The sequence below is a fragment of the Lontra canadensis genome, unplaced genomic scaffold (genome assembly GCF_010015895.1).
Source record: "Lontra canadensis isolate GAN:19392208 unplaced genomic scaffold, GSC_riverotter_1.0 scaffold66, whole genome shotgun sequence".
Classification (NCBI taxonomy): Eukaryota; Metazoa; Chordata; class Mammalia; order Carnivora; family Mustelidae; genus Lontra; species Lontra canadensis.
Window position 1 is genome coordinate 7,523,699 of NW_022631060.1, and position 16,213 is coordinate 7,539,911.

Consider the following 16,213-nt stretch of genomic DNA (forward strand, 5'->3'; position numbering starts at 1 on the left):
AGGTGGGTTTGCCTCCCGTAAATGGCCTCTGTCCACCCTCTTCCCCCATCTGCCCCCACCCTGCAGGACCAGCACGGGGACAAGGCAAGCGAGTGGGTACAGGCGAGCCGTGGGTACAAAATGGCAGGGACACCACTAACACAACAGTCAAGATATATATATATATATTTTTAAAGATTTTATTTATTTACTTGACAGAGATCACAAGTAGGCAGAGAGGCAGGCAGAGAGAGGGGGAAGCAGGCTCCCCGCTGAGCAGAGAGCCCGATGCGGGCCTCGATCCCAGGACCCTGGGATCATGACCTGAGCCGAAGGCAGAGGCTTAACCCACTGAGTCCCCCAGGCGCCCTGGGATACATATTTCCACGCAAAACTTAAACACAAAGTAAGCATCAAAACACCCACGATGAATAAAATATCAAACACTCAAACTTCCTCAAAAAACTTCAATAATGAATTACCGTACGACCCACCAGTGTTCACGGCTGCATTGCTGGCAATTGCCAAAAAGGTGGGAATGACCCAACGTCCATCCACTGACGAGTGGATGAAAATGTGGTCTCGCCATAAGATGAGATAACACTTGGCTGTGAAAAGCCGGGGACACTGACACCTGCTACCCCGTGGAGGAAACTTACAAACATTCTGTCGGTGAAAGAAGACAGACCGACAAGGTCATGCATCACGGTGGCACGATATGTGCAGACCAGGCAAACGGGCCGATCTCCTCTCTCGGCTCTCAGAAGGAACCAGCCCGCCCAGCACCTCGCCCTCGGGCTGCCAGCTTTTCCCAGCAACGGCAGCAAACGGCTCCCTCTTGTCGGGCTGGCCAGCGTTCTGAAAAAAATTAACATCGCGAAATTTCATTTTGCTTTCTCTTTTAAAAAAAAGAAAGCAAAATGGTTACAGGTGAGGGACCGGGGGCACCGGGACGGCTGGTGACAGAGTCAGAGCCACCCGGCTCGCAAATGTTGAGATTGGATTTGAACCTGGCTGCCACCAGGTGACTGGAAGTGTCCCCAGCACCCCAGCCTCAAACCACTTTGTCCAGCGAGCCTACCTAGGGTGGGGGCAGCTGACCCCGCCTGCGGCAGGGACTCTCCCTCGGGGAGGGCGTCATCCATCCCTGAACGACTGGATGAAGGCGGTGAGGGAGGTGACTGTTGCCGATGGCCCCTCTCTCCCAAGGACATACATCGATAGTGACTCTCAGTGCCCAGTGCCTTTTAAGCGACCAAGTGGACTCCTATCCACCTATGAGCTGGCCACCAACTGGACTCTGTCACCCCTGACCGGCTCAGGGCAGCGGCTGGCTCATGCCCCTGATCTGGGGTTTTCCGGGACACAGAGCAGCACAGGGCAAGTTCCCACAGACGGGCGGGGGGGAGAGGTAGAGCCCACTGAGTCCACGGTCATCCAGCTGAAAGCAGGCCCAGGGAGTCCCTGCCGCTAGGAGTCTGGCGGGGTACCCCGGGGAGGAGGGTGGCGGGTGGCGGCAGCAGGGGCTGGGCGGCCGGGCACCTGGTCTTGTCCCCCCCTCAGCTGGGGGCTGTGATGCTGTGGGTTTGGGCCGACCCTCAGCCGGCTGGACACTCATTTGCGTCTCTTTTTGTAGGTGGATTACAACTAAGGTTTTAAAAATACTTATCGTTTTGAAGTCTCTTAAAGTATTTTGGGTCCCGAGGCTGCTTGTCCGCATAGCTCAGGCCCCCAGGTGGAAATGCCTCCTCGCTTCTGAGGCCGTCCCTCCCCTTTGGCCCCCAGCTGCCTGCCGTCTCCCTCGGCATCCCCGTCCTGTGAGCCAGATGGGCTCCCCATGGCCCTGGGGGTGCTGCCCGGGGGCCGAGGGACCAGGAAACAGGTGCAGCTGCCTGGGGCTGAGTCACCAGGCTCCAGCCCCCCGAGGGCAGAAAACCAGCTCTCCCCTTCCTCCAGGGCGAGCACCCAAGGGAGTGAGTCACCCCAGGGCCCAGATGGATTCTCAGAGCTGAGCCTCTGACCAGCAGCTACGTCCTGGATACCAGAATCTCCCCAGATGGACTGGCCGTGGACGAGCCACGAGGTGGATGAGGCCGGGTGGGTGCCCCCAAACCTGGAGAGGGGGGACCAGCCAGGGGAGCAAGGGCCTGCGCGCCCAGGGTAGTGGCGGAACCGGCCGCAGGAGGGGCGGTGGAGGACAGAAGATGCTGGGGGGAGGGATTAGGGGAGAGGAAGTCTCCGTGTGGGGAGCCAAGGGTGGCTCCAGCCAAAGATCCTAGGACTTGAGTGACGTGGGACCATCCAGACCCCCCCCCGACTTCGCGTCTCATGGGTGTGTTTGGGCGTGGATGGGGGTGGGGTGCGACTGGTGTGTGGTTGTGGACTTAGTGGAGGCCCGGTGGTCCCCAAGGCCCCCGTGGGCAGTGTCAGCTGATCCCTCAAAGCTTCAGTCTGCATCCTGCCAGTGGCCCGGGCTTGGCAGTCTCGATGCTAGTGGAGGGAGCCTGTGGGCGGGGGCGTTCCTGGAAGCCATTCCCCCCAGGACCGCCTGCAGCACCCCGAGTGCACACTGTAGTGTCCTCCCCGTGAGCCCGACAGAGTCACCCTGCCGAACCCCAAAGAATTGCATCCCCGATCCAGCTTGCCCTAAGAGCTCCCAGATGTCCCGACAGCCTCCCAACACCACTTTGTGTCAGGGCAACCACAGCACGGGAAGGTGACATGGAAAGTTCTGGACTAATTGTGCTCTTAGCTTGTTTCGAATTTTGCAAACATGTGCCATCATGGAAACACCTGTCTTGGACCCGCTCAAGGCAGAGCCTGCTAATCACTAACCCCTGCCCTCTTCCCTGTGGCCACAGAACCCCACTTTCTGTCAGGCACCGGCATCCCCCACGCCCAGAGACCACGTCACGCCCTCCGTCACAGTTGGGCGCCTCCAGCCAGCAGGATGTTTAGGGAAGTGGCAAGGTTGTGGTGGTGTCTGTAGGTGGTGACCCTGTGTCCTTTTGTCATCTTGTCTTCCAAGCCTGTCCTTTTCAGGAGTCCCTCTTGCCAGTGTTTGCTTCCTACCAGCACTGGAGGGCGCACAGCTCTTCGTTGGTTTGCATTCATTAATTCATTCATCAAACATCTGTTGACTGCTTCGTGTAAGACACTGAATTAGTGAGGAGTCATTCCAGCTGCCTATAAGAGAAAACCCCCAAATAACGTTGGCTTAAATAGGAGAGAAGTTCATTTCTCCTTGTTGTGCAGTGGGCATGAAGGATGGTGGCCCGAGGACCTGTGCTCCTCCAGCCTCGCTGCTGTCCAAGGTCATCACCTCATGGCACAGAACGGCTGCTTGACTTTAGCCCTTGCGTCCACATTCCAGGCAACGGAAGGACCGAGGGAAAAGGACCTGAATGTGGGCTGACCCCGGTGCCCCCTCCACCTGGAATGGGCTGGGCCCTCCCCGGACAGTCCTGCCAGCCTGTCAGGTCAGGCTCCCTGAGCCCACAGACCTCTTCCCTCTCACAATAACGAGGTGGTCGCATATAGGACTGTTTTGCGTGTGGGTCTCCACTGGACTGTGATCTCCAGGAGGGCAGGCCGGGCCCTCGGGTAGGCAGCTTCCCTTCCTGGGGGTGCAAGCGGGGCTCCGGTGCAGGCCATGGCCAAGGTTTTTCTGGACCCTTGCTCTTTTTGCTTGTCAGACTTGGGCCGGTTTTTGGTGGTGGTGGTGAGCAGGCTTTCTGGGGGAAGATGGGCCAGCTGACAAGGCAGGGATAAAATTATGCTTTCGGCTGGATTTCCATTACGCTAATGGTGATCCATTTTGTCTACCACACACTGGGCCGTCCTCAAGATGACAGGTTGACAATGACTCCCACTGGGTCACTGCTGAGCACACGGAGCCCATTACATCGCTGGCTGTGGGTTCCAGCACAACCTGTGCCGGCGAGCAGGCACCTGTCCTCCCAGGGGTGCTGTGTCTCCGTCTGAACGCATCCACCGGCCTCGGGAAGTCACAGCATCTTTACGCCATGGCCCTGCTCCGCCCGCAGCCTCCCTGGGCGCACTGAGGTCTCCCGGGCCAGGGTCACCGGCCCCCTGCCAAGATGGGGACAGAATCCCCTCCCCCGGGAGGGGTAAGGGAGGAGCAGCGACAGAGGGGTGTCCTCCCAAGGGCCCTCTGGTGAAAGTCCTGACCAGCTTCGAGGAAGCTCATTTGTTCTGAGCTCACGTCTCCAAATGAGCCATTGGTGAAGCCTGCTTACGTCCCTGATGAGTTTTCCAAGAGATCCGGGAAGAGTGGCTGAAGGACAGATTTTTTTTTTTTGAATGTTCGTGTTCTCAATCAATGATAGGGACGGCACCCCCTTGGGTGGGGGCCCGGCATCCCCGCTGCATCCCCGGGCTGCCCTGCACCCCTGCAGCCCCAGGCTTCCGCCTCCAGGAAGGCCCGGGAGCTGTTACGTGGATATACAGTCTGACGGCCCCCCGGGCACATGGCTTCACAAGGGTGACATGGGTGTCGCACGTGCCTGCAGGGCCGCCTTCTCCCCACTTTGCGACCTGAGTGCTGGCTCTCTGGCCGGGGTGTTTTGGTCCCCAATTCGCCTGTGGCCACATTTCCTTTAGGGTCTGGGCAGACGTATGAGTCGCATGCCGGGGAGTTGCGAGAACGATGACTTAGAGGCAAAATGTCTTATTAATAAGGGCCTTCTTGTCAGAAAAACTACTGTAAAGTTTCTTTTAAAGTAAAAGCAGTGGGGTGCCTGGGTGGCTCAGTGGGTTAATCGTCTGCCTTTAGCTCAGGTCAGGACCCCAGGGTCCTGGGATCGAGTCCCCCGTCAGGCTTCCGGCTCAGCGGGAGCCTGCTTTCCTTCCTCTCCCTCTGCCTGCTGCTCCCCCTGCTTGTCCTCTCTCTCTCTTTCTCTCTCTCACTCTTTCTCTGTCAAATAGATAAATAAAATCTTTTTAAAAATTAAGTTAAAAAGGGACAAAAAGAGCACACCAACCCAAAGGAAAGCAGTGGGAAGCTGAACCAAACAGACCTCGCCTGCCAGCCCACAGGGGGATGGGCTTGGGGTCTGTTTTTTAATTAGTGCCCAGGACTTTGGTTTATAATTTCTGCTTCTTCAGACAGACAAAGCAAGTTGAGAACAGAAGGGCCCTCGAGCTCTCGTCACCAAAGGAAGATGCGGGAAGGCGGGAATCAGCCAAGATGTACCATGTGCAGGGACGTGCTCCTCCGAAGCAGAGGGAGCATTCCAGAAGGAAAGGAGTCTCTCCAGTAGTCGTCCGAAGGTGGTGGCACTTCTCAGGTACCCAGGGACACCCGTGGCCTGGCACATGCCCACTCCCCAAAGCCCTCAACTTCCGAGGGCACAGGGTGCACAAGGGTGTGAGACGACCACTGACGCAAGCAGCCAGGGCGACAGCCAGCACCCCCTCGCCCCTCCCCGGGTCAGGCCTCCTGCCCCTTAATCTCCTCTCACCCCAGTCTGCTGAAATAGGAGGGACAGGAAGTCAAGTGTGCCCTTGAGACCCCCCTAGGACCCCCATCACAGCCAGGAGTCTGTCAGGAGACCCCTCACCAAGTCAGGTCTCCGAGACAGCACCCCTCCTCGCCCTCCGGTCAACCAGGGCGGGCACTGAGCACCCCAGGTTAGGGCCCTGTTCCTTCCTTCCCAGCCAGCTGGCCTTGAACCCAGTCCTCCAACGCCCCTGCGTCCTTCCCCGTCCAGGCAGAGGCAAATGGCCCTCCTGCTGTGTGTAGGAAGGTTCTCAGACTAAAAGTAGGACACCCACCGGGTGGGATCATCACGGTCATCTGTCCTGTGTGTTGTTCACTCCAGAGTCCCCAGTGACGTCAACCAACCTAATGTCCAGCTTGGTGGGTGGGGAGAGGGTTGAGGCTTCCTGGTAAATAACTGGGGCCTCCAGGCACCTACAGGCAGGGTGCCCCCTGGGTCGGCCACTGCCAAGGATTTCAGTGGCCAGTGATGTCCTGCCAGGTGGCGGGAGGAGCTCCGGCTGGTTTTCAGCAGATGGTGTCATCCTTCCTTGGGAGCCTGGAGGTTCCTCTCTCGTGTGTACGTCCCTTGATGTCTGTGAGCAGGGGAAAGGACAGTCTGGGCCTGACCCAAGCTAAGGAAAGATTCACGGACTATGCCTAGAAGGTCCTGGCTCCTGCGTGCTTTCTGTGCCCCCTGCCACAGGACAGTCTCCTCCGGCTGCTCTGCCGCCTGCCCGTCCCTCGGCTGCCTCTAGGAGCTGGGGCTTGTCTCCCTCTGGGTTCTCCAGACCACACACGCCCCCACCAAGGGCTCCACCACTACCGCACCCGGCTCAAAACAGCTCTGTGTCCAGGACCAGGGAGACACGGGGAACATCGCCAGGGACTCTTTCTGAGATGGCAGTACCTGTGGGATGTCGGGGAGGGGGACACCCACCATTCCCAGGCTGGAAGTCAATCAGCCCCCCAGGAGACAGCCCAACGGCCCTGGCTGGTTTGCCCCTTCTTGGCAAAACAGGGCAGGCCACTGGGCCCTGGAGGCAGGGAGGCGAGGCCTCCTGCCTTCCTGCCATGAATGGCTTCTGAGGCTGGACCCACGCTCCTGCCAGGGTGCACCTGTGAGCAGGGGGACCCTGCTCCATAGCCCACCCCTCCCCTGCTCCAGGACCACCCCAGGGGGCCACTTTGGACTGTGGGCTCATGCTCCAGGGAGGTGTGGCAGGGGAGGACCCTGCTCTCAGCTTTTGCAACAAGAGAATGCAGTGTGGGTGGGGGCCTCTCCCCCGCTAGGACCTGGGTTGGGGGTGATGGGCGTGGGCTTCACTGACTTAGTAATGACTTGGGCCATTGAGACCCCCCCCCCACACACACACAGCTTTTGGCATTTCCCTGTGTGGGCTGATGGGGGCTCCCTATTCAGTGTATGGGTGATGGAGGCCATCAGCGGGGTGATGGGGGCGCGGGCCCTACCTGCAGGGGTGATGAGAATTCTCTACAGGGGTGACGAGCACTCTGCAGCGGTGATGGGGGTTCTGAGGGGTGACAGCCGCTCTCTGTGGGGTGGTGGGGGGCTATCTGCAGGGGTGCCGGGAGGCTCCCCTGCGGGGTTTGGGGTCTCTCCGCCGCCCCCGCACCTCCACGGGTGCTCACGACCACCGCGCAGCCGCCCCCGCCGGAGCCGCGCTACGGTCCCTCCCGCCGGCCTCGGGGCCCTGCTCGGCGGGGGCGCGGGGGGCGGGCGCTGAGCCCGGGGACGGTGACGCGGCGCGCGCTCCGCGCCGATCCGCATAAATAGCGGCGGCAGCTCCGGGCCGCGGACACGTCGAGGGAGCCCCGCCGCCTCGCTTCCTCCCCGTGGTCCTGCGGCCGCGCCATGCGGTGAGCGCCCCGGCCCGGCCAGACCCGACGGACCCGACCGGACGCCCGGACCCGCCGCCACCTCGGGACCCCGCCGCCCCGCGACCCCCGCCGCCGCTCAAGGTACGGCGCGCCCCGGGGGCCCTCAGCGGGCGGCGGACGCCTTCCTCCCGCCGCTCCGCGCCTCGCCCGCCCCTGGGCGTTCTCGGGGGTCCCTCACCCGGTCCCGGCTCGGTTGCGGGGGGCGTCGCACGGCGCTCGGTCGGCGTCGCCCCGGCCCCTGCCGCTGCTCCCGCCCCGGGCAGCGCCGGCGTCCGAGCCCCCGCCCGAGCGCGTCCCCGGGACGATGCCGCCGCCCCACGGCCGCTCCGCCTTCCCCCGCAGATGTCCGGCGGCGGCGCCCTCCTGCTCGCCGGGCTGCTCCTCGCCGCGGCCCTTTCGGCCTCCCCCGGGCTCGGGTCACCGGTGAGTGCGCGGCGCGTGTCCCCGCTAAGGGGGAGTCGCACAGACGCGGACGGGCGGAGGGGGGGCGCGAACGCGGGTGCGCGGGGCGCGGGGGGCCAGGGTCCGGCAGCCCCGGGCGGGGGTCGCGCTCAGACGCTCCCGGATCCTCCTGGCCTGGCCCCTCTGCCAGCGCATGACCAGCTCCGGATCTAAACCAGGAAAACCAGACGCGTTACCGGCAAGTCCCGTTTCATTCCATCCGCAGCGGGTCAGTGACCCCGGGAGGGAGCCGCGGTACCCACCGGTGCCCTCAACGCCAGCGTCCTCACCAGGGCTCAGAAGCAAGTGGGCGCCCCACGTGTTTGGGGGTTGAGCTCTAGAGTGAATTCTTTGGGAAAGCAAGCAGTCCTGTTTTCCTGTGGAATACAGCTTATTTGGGGGCAAAGCTGAAATTCAAGTGGGCCCCGGGCATGCAAAAGCCCGTGTCATGCCTGGAAAGCCTGGTGAGCCTCCTGTCCCGTCCATCTTGCTCTCAGGGTTTACGTCACTGGCCCGGTATGTGACAAGAGAATTAAAAATCTCTGATGTAAATTCTGTGAGGATCTGAGCTGGGCAGCAGCTTCCCAGACCCCCGGGGTGGGCTGTGCAGAGGCGGCCTTTGAAGCTTCTTGGAGCCAAGGGAAATGACCCTTTTCTCCCTTTTAAGGTGAAGGAGAAGAGAGGCTGGACCCTGAACAGTGCCGGCTACCTTCTCGGTCCACGTGAGTGACACACGGGCCCTCAGAGCCGGCCCTGCTCATCATGCTGAGCGTTTGTGCGAATCCCGCTCTTATGACGTCTGTGCCGCCAGTCCCCACGCAGACACACTGATAGTCCGGGTTTAGTCAGGTCAAGGGCGATGGGGGGGCACCATGAGACTCAGGCAGGATGGATTTCCATGTAGGTTGGGGATCAGTGGATTCAAATCCTTGCCACATCTGTCCGTGGCGCCCTTTCCTGTGCCCTGCCCCCAGCCTCCTCCGAGCCCTTACTCCTCACTCGCAGCAAATGGGCAAATTCCTGGGTCCTCTACCCCACCCCCCCGCCATCTGTTCCTCCTAGCCTTGCTCCTTCTTGCTCAGGTATCTGTGTGGCAGAGAGCAGGACCCAAATGCCTAGGGTAGAGGGGAGAGTGGTGAGAGGGAAAGGTCTGCGGGACGTGGATCTGTGGGGTCAGGTGACGAACATGGGACAGTCCCACTGGGCATGACTGAGTCTGGGTCCGGGGCTAGGGGCAGGGCCTTGCATCTGACCCCACGGAGCGTCAGGAGGAGCCCACACCCCTCACCAGGGCCTTATGTGGACACGGGTCAGATGACCCAAGTCCTGGGATGTTTCCAGAGTCCCACCGTCAGCCTCATTAGCACTTTCTCTGCTTCAGAAGTTCAGATCTCGGCGGTGTGGAATGGGAGGACACTGTCGTTGACTTGTCATAGTCCATCGGGGTCCCAGACCACCCTGGGCCTTACCTCTGTGCCATGAATCTACCAGCTGGGAAGTGTAGCCGGGATGGGGGTGCGTGCGTGTGCACGCGTGAGTGTGCCGGCGTGCAGAACCGGAGTGTGGGGTTTCACCGCTGCTGTCAGTTCCCAGACCTTGCCAGCCTGGGGGTGGACTGGGACTCGGCGCCCTGTCCTTGTTTTGACACTGTCTGGACACAGTGTGACTTTAGGGCTTTCACGATGCGGAGAACCCTGTGGGCCGAGCGATCCCCAGGGCGGCGGCGTGACCAGCTGCAATTCTTAGTAAGGGCAGGAGGCAGCAGGAAATAGGGAGACGGTGTGCAGACAGGTTACGCCTCCAGGTGGCCCAGGCCCTGAAGGGGACAGGTCTGGGGCCCCGTGGGCGGTGTGTGGATGCCCCCCCCGCCATGCTCCTTGCCGGCACTCTGCTTCTTGCTCGTGCTTGATCTGTCCTGGCACCTGCAGATTTTAATTATCCTAAAGGAGGGCGCCGGGGGGTAAGGGGCACCTTTTACTTTCCCTTTCAATCGCTTTCACACTCGTAGCTTTCAAACTTGCAGGCGTCGTTGGTTTGGGGACAGTCATCCACCCTAAAACGAAACAAAACAGACCCCCCCCCCCATATATCTCCCACCTTCTGCACCGGAAAAGGAGGCAAACGCGTAGGGAATATTCCATTCCCACCAGCAGGGCGTCTGGGTGCTCTGGTCTCAGGTCAAAGGCAAGGTGGGTCCCCACACAGTGCTGTCACTGTGAGTGGAGTGTCCTCGCCTGCAGGAGGGACAGATGGGCTCCAAAGGCACATATTTTCCCGAAGCCTTGGAACCCTGAGCTCTGTCCCTCGGATGGCGTCTTGTCTCTGCTTCTGACCCCAAAGAAAGAAGGAACCTTTAGCAGAGACACTTCTATGACTTGGGAATACAGAAGACACAGTCCTGGGGAAGACAGGAATCCTGAGTTAGAAAACAAGCTCTTGTTTATCTCAGCTGCCCGTCTGTCAGGCTGGATCAGCAGAGGCTGTACATGTAGACGAGGTCGTGGGCGCGCTTTATGAGGTGCCGGGGTCCGTCGGTGCGGGACGTGGTCCGACGGTGGCTGCGGGAGTGTGACCGTACTCGAGCCATGGCAAGGACCGCGGTTCTCCCCGAGGGCCATGCGTCCCCCTGAACTCTGGCTCTGGGGAGAGGGAGTCAGTGTTCTTTGACTTAGCCTTGCAGATGCCAGTCCCCCAGGCGAGCGGCCACAAGCCCCGAGCCACCCTGACCCCATCCTTGTGGCCTCATCTGCTTCATCCCCCAAACACCCCAAATTGGCCGCTTCTCTCCCTGCCAGGCCACTGGGTTAGGGCCTCAGGCTGGGTTTCTCGAGGGACCGCTCGGCTAGCAGTCACGATGCCCTCCTTTCACACCAGCTGACACACGCACGAGCACACGCATGCGCAGGTAGGTGCACACGCACTTATCCCCCTGCTTGCCTCCCTTCCTGTCCTCCTCTGTCCCGCTGTCTTGGTCTCTCTGGCTGGCTCCAGGCCACCTCCCACACGGCTGCCAGAGGGGTCTTGGAAGAATAAGTCTGATTAGTCCGAACTTCATTCCTCAGTGGCCGTGTTTGCGGGGACACAGGACCCCACCCCCTCTGGTCTCCGTGAGAGGCCCCGCTCAGATGCCAGCACCACTGGGACCTCCATGACACTCCCCGCGCTGCACCCGCCCACACTCCCCGGGGCCTGGGCAGCTCTGATGAGCGCCATCCTCCCTCTCGCTTGCTGTGCTCCCTCTCGCTCGCCTCCTTCCTCTGGCAGAGGCCCAGCAGCTGTGGGGGATCCACGCCTCTGGCCCTGACACGAGTTCGTGGTTCCACAGAGAACAATCTTTCTGCTTCTCTGGTTTCCCTGTGGTGAAATTCTTATTCTTATTCTTATGATACTAATAATATAATAATTATTATTATTCTCACAGTCCAGTCGTGCGTGTGCTCTGATTATCACCAGCCGGGGTGTTTCTCTTTGGGAGAGGGGAGGGTGTACTGGTAGTGAGGAGGACAGACAGTCAGCTTTCCTCTCGTTCCATTTGCAAACAGATGCCATCGACAACCACAGATCGCTTCACGAGAAGCCCGGCCTCGCCGGCAAGCGGGAACTCCCTCCTGAAGACGAGACAAGGCCAGGTGAGCGCGAATGGGTCACCTCACTGCCCGTCACCTCCAGGGCACACACGGTGGTGGGGTATCAGGCTCCTGCACACCTCCCGCATCCTGGCCTGAGCCTGGCCCAGCCACATCCGCCATCTGCTGGGAGGACAAGCCCAAGGCTCAGCGTCGGGGCCCAGGGTGGCCACAGAGGCAGAGTCACTAGGCTCAAGGCCTCAGAAGAGTCTGGTCTTGACCAGACATCCCCTCACACACCCTGCTGTGCTAAGCAGGGCCCTGGGGAGGGGTCCTGGACAGTCCCCTGGCTTCCGGATGCCCAGGCCACCGCCGATGAGGCTGAGAGACCCAGAGCGCAGTGCGGCAGGCGACAGACGCCGATTCTGTTTCCTAGGAGGCTTTGCCGGGTCGCCGGCCGAGAATGCTGCCATGCGCACGATAATAGAGTTTCTGACTTTCTTGCGTCTCAAAGGTACGTGAAATGTTACCAATTTTAAATTCCACTTCTTAGAACCCTGCCCACCTAAAAAGCCTGTCAAAGAAGGATTCCGTAGAATTCTCTGGATTCTCCTGGGAAGTAACCAGCCCTCCACTCCCATTCCCCCAGTCGCCACTGCTGGGCGGGAGAGCAGCCGAGGGGCGGGGGGTGCGGCGGGCCCCAGCACTGGCCCTGGAAGGGGTCCTCAGAGCCGCAGGGGTACCGGGGAGAGAGAGGGCCTCCATCCCTCTCCCTCCGCTGGAGCCATTCCTCCCGGCAGGGTAACAAGTGCTGGACGTTTTCGGGCCACGGTTCCCGGTAGGCCGTGACTACACGTGTACATCGTGACTCAAAAGCATGGTCCGCTGACTCGCCTTACAGGCGGGTTGCCGGAGCCTTCCTGGAGAGCGGGCCGCACGCCTGTCCTAACAGCCTCTATCCTAGACCTGGTGTCTTCCGTGGACACGTAGACGGCGAGGCCTCCCGCGGCCCTTTTCCACCCCATACCTCTGCCCAGTGCTTGTCATCTGGGCAACGGAGAGAGGTCGGGACGGAGGCCGCAGTGCCCTGGGAACGGAGCATGGGGAGATGGGGACAGGGGAGAGTGGGGGAGGGGCGCTGGGATTCTCCAGGAGAGACATCTGTTCGACAAGTTTTGCACTTTACAATTTTTGTGTGAGTTTGGCAGAGCCGAGACGAATTCCTGGGTTCGGTTTTGATCCCTGCGCTTTGCTGGCTGGACCTGCCGCCTTGGTGAAAGAAGCTGAGGGTGGTTGGGAGGCAGGAGGCCAGAGGCCTGTGGCTTCTTCCTTGGAGCCATCCGTGGGGACGGAGACTGTGCAGGACTGAGAGATCTCAAAACCCACACTCAGGTTCACTGGGTCGGAGCCCTGCCGAGCCTGCGGCGAGCTCTCTGCCGGGGAAATCTGCTGTGGACCTTTCCCCGCGAGGGGCAGATCGACTCTCCCGGTTCTTGCTCTTTGGTTTGCTCTGTTTTCAACTTTGTAATATGGAACTTCACTCGGAGATCCCGATTTCTATTTCTCAAGCAGGAATTATACTTCCGGTAGCTTCAAACGCGTCGTAAGTGGGAGACTTGAGTCATCAGGACTGAGACACAGGAAGGGTTGCTCTCATTTCGGGGCTGATCCTCCGGGAGACCCTCAGGGGTGTGAGCTCGGGGGCTCCGGCGTGTGTGCCAGGGGCTGTCACCATCCCTGGTGCAGATGTCAGGGCTCTGCTAATTGCATTCCTCTGCTGCAGAGGCCGGAGCCCTGGAGGACCTGCCCGACCTGCCCGACCTCCCCGACCTGCCGCCCGCGGTCTCTGCAGAGCAGCCCTGACGACGCTCTCGGCCGGGCTCCTCTGTGCCCTGGCGCCTGTGGTCAAACTTGGACCCGATGGGAAATCTTGTGCCAACTTACGTAGAGTAACCCTGACTGTCCCCTCTGCTCTGATGCTGTGTCGTTAGGGTTTTGTTGTTAAGAATTTCTCCCCCTTTCGGTCATTCTTTTGAGCAGCAGAATAAAAAAATAGCAACGGCTTTCGGTTGTCCTTTCCTTCCATGTGTCTGTCTGTCCCCACTGTCCCCAGTGCGAGTCAGCAGATGCGGCTTGATTATAATCATGTGCAGCAGACGGAAGCCTTCAACCCGCATCCCATCCTGCAGAGCAGGTCCCAGATGCCATCTGCGGGCATAACTCAGTCCTCAGTGAGTCAGACGCAGCCACGGGCCTGTTTCCTCTCTGGGTCTTTGGGTGTGATCTCTGTTTTGCTTGTGTTGGTGACTGACTCCCCCCGTCGTGGCGGCGTTTGAGTGGCAGTTTCTTTAAAAATGAAACACGTAGCTACCATTCAACCCAGCAATTATACTCCTGGGCATCTAACCCAGATGAATGAAAACGCACCTTCACGCAACATCCTACACACGAATGTTCACAGAAGCTTTATAACAGCAAAAAACTGGAAACAGCCAGATGCCCTTCGGTGGGGGAATGGCTAAGCGGCCATGCATCCTCGCCACACACCTACCACCCAGCAAGAAAGAGTGCCAGACTCCTGAGACGTGCACCAACCCAGATGAATGGCCAGAGAATTCTTCTGAGTGAACAAAATCCTAGAAAGTTACATATGAATCCATTTATACAGCATTCCAGAAATGACAGAAGTGTAGAAATGGAGACTAGGACAGTGGCTCCCAAGGGCTAGAAAGGGGTAGGGAAAGGAGGACGATGGGTGTGGCTCGGGGTTCCTCGAAGTGATAGAAATGTTCTGCATCTTGACCATATCAATGTCAGGATCCTGGTCATGATATTGTACTAAAGTTTCGCAAGATGTTACCGTTAGGGGGAACTGGATGAAGGGTACGCAGCCTCCCCCTGTATCATTGATTACAAGTACCTGTGAATCTACAATTATCTCAAAATGAAAAGTTTAGTTTTTTAAGCTATTAAAATATATTTTAGGGCTCTGATATGTCCACAAGTGAATTCTACCAAATATTTAAGGAAAACATTATTCCAACTCTACAATCCCTTCCCAAAGACAGAAGCAGGGGAAACATACTAACTCATTCTAGGAGGCTAGCATTATCCTAATACCAAAACCAGAGACATTATAAGAAAATCACAGACCAATATCTCTCATAAACATAGACATGAAATATTAGCAAATCAAATCCAATAGCATATAAAAAAAATTACACACCATGACCAAGTGGAATTTAACCCAGGTATGCAAGTCTGGTTCAACATTCAAAAATCATTTAATGTAATCATCACATCAACAGGCTAAAGAGGAAAAATCACATGATCATATCAGTGTATCTACTCAGCTCTTTCTGTATCCAGAGAAAGCATCTGGCAAAATCTAACATTGATGGTAATTTTCAGCAAACCAGGGGTAGAGGGCAGCTTCCTCAGCTTGAAATGGAACATCTACCAAAAAACCCTACAGCTAACATCATACTTAATAATACAAAAACAAAAGCTTTCCTGCTAAGATCAGGAACAAAGCAAGGATGTCCTCCCTCGTCCTTGGGGGCCTTGTAGCTGAAGTCCTAGCTAATGCCAGAAGACAAGGAAAGAAAAGGCATATGGATTGGGAAGGAAGAAATAAAACTGTCTTTGTTTGCAAATGACATGACTGTCTGTAAGGAAACAGAAAATCAACAATAACAACAGGGCGCCTGGGTGGCTCAGTGGGTTAAAGCCTCTACCTTTGGCTCGGGTCATGATCTAAGGGTCCTGGGATCAAGTCCTGCATTGGGCTCTCTGCCCGGCAGGGAGCCTGCTTTCCTGGCCCTCTGCCTGCTTCTCTGCCTCTCTGTCTGTCAAATAGATAAATAAAATCTTAAAAAAACAAACAAACCAAAAAACCCCTAATAACAACAACAATAAAAACTCCTGGAACCAAAAAGCAATCACAGCGAGGTGGCAGGATATAAGGTCAATATACAAAAGCTAATTGCTTTTATGGAGCCTGGGTGGCTCAGTTGGTTGGGTGACCAACCCCCCCCTTTTTTGAAGATCTTATTTATTTATTTGACAGAGAGATCACAAGTAGGCAGAGAGGCAGGCAGAGAGAGAGGGGGAAGCAGGCTCCCCGCTGAGCAGAGAGCCCGATGTGGGCCTCGATCCCATGACCCTGAGATCATGACCTGAGCCAAAGGCAGAGGCTTAACCCACTGAGCCACCCAGACGCCCTGGGTAACCGACTCTTGGTTTCAGCTCAGGTCATGATCTCAGGGTCCTGGGATCAAGCCCCATGACGGGCTCCCTGCTCAGTGGGGAGACTGCTTGAGAGTCTCTCCCCATGCCCATCGCAGCCCTTCCCCCCCTGCTCTCTTTCTCTCAAATAATAAGTAAATGTTTTAGGAAAAACCCAAAAGTTGATTGAGTTCCTATATAACACCAAGGGACAAGTGATGTTTGAAATTAAAAATGTGATATCATTTATGTTAGCACCCCAAAAAACGAAATACATACAAAACCTGTATAAGTTCCACATGGGAAAACCACAAACTCTGATGAAAGAAATCAAAGAAGAGCTAAAAATAGAAATATCCCATGTTCATGGATACGAAAACTCAGTATTTTCGAAATGTCCATTCTTCCCAGCTTGATCTATAGAATCAATGCAACCCCAGTTAAACCCTCTAAGAGTTATTTTGCGGCAAAACAGATTCTAAGGTTTATATGGAGAGACAAAAGACCGAGAATATCCAACACAGTCTTGCAAAAAAAGAACAAGGCTGAGGGACCGACAACTACCTGAGTTTAAGACTTACTGTAAAGCTGTAACTAG

At 57.7% G+C, this 16,213-nt stretch overlaps 1 protein-coding gene across 1 annotated transcript; it reads left to right on the plus strand.

The window, feature by feature from the left end:
• The first annotated feature begins 7,436 nt into the window (after positions 1-7,436).
• On the plus strand, positions 7,437-13,333 carry GAL (galanin and GMAP prepropeptide). The gene is made up of 6 exons (XM_032879076.1): positions 7,437-7,462; positions 7,724-7,804; positions 8,490-8,544; positions 11,365-11,451; positions 11,825-11,902; positions 13,172-13,333. The coding sequence occupies exons 2-6, from the start codon at positions 7,724-7,726 to the stop codon at positions 13,249-13,251; spliced, it is 381 nt and encodes a 126-aa protein (XP_032734967.1). The 5' UTR covers positions 7,437-7,462; the 3' UTR covers positions 13,252-13,333.
• Positions 13,334-16,213: the final 2,880 nt, after the last annotated feature.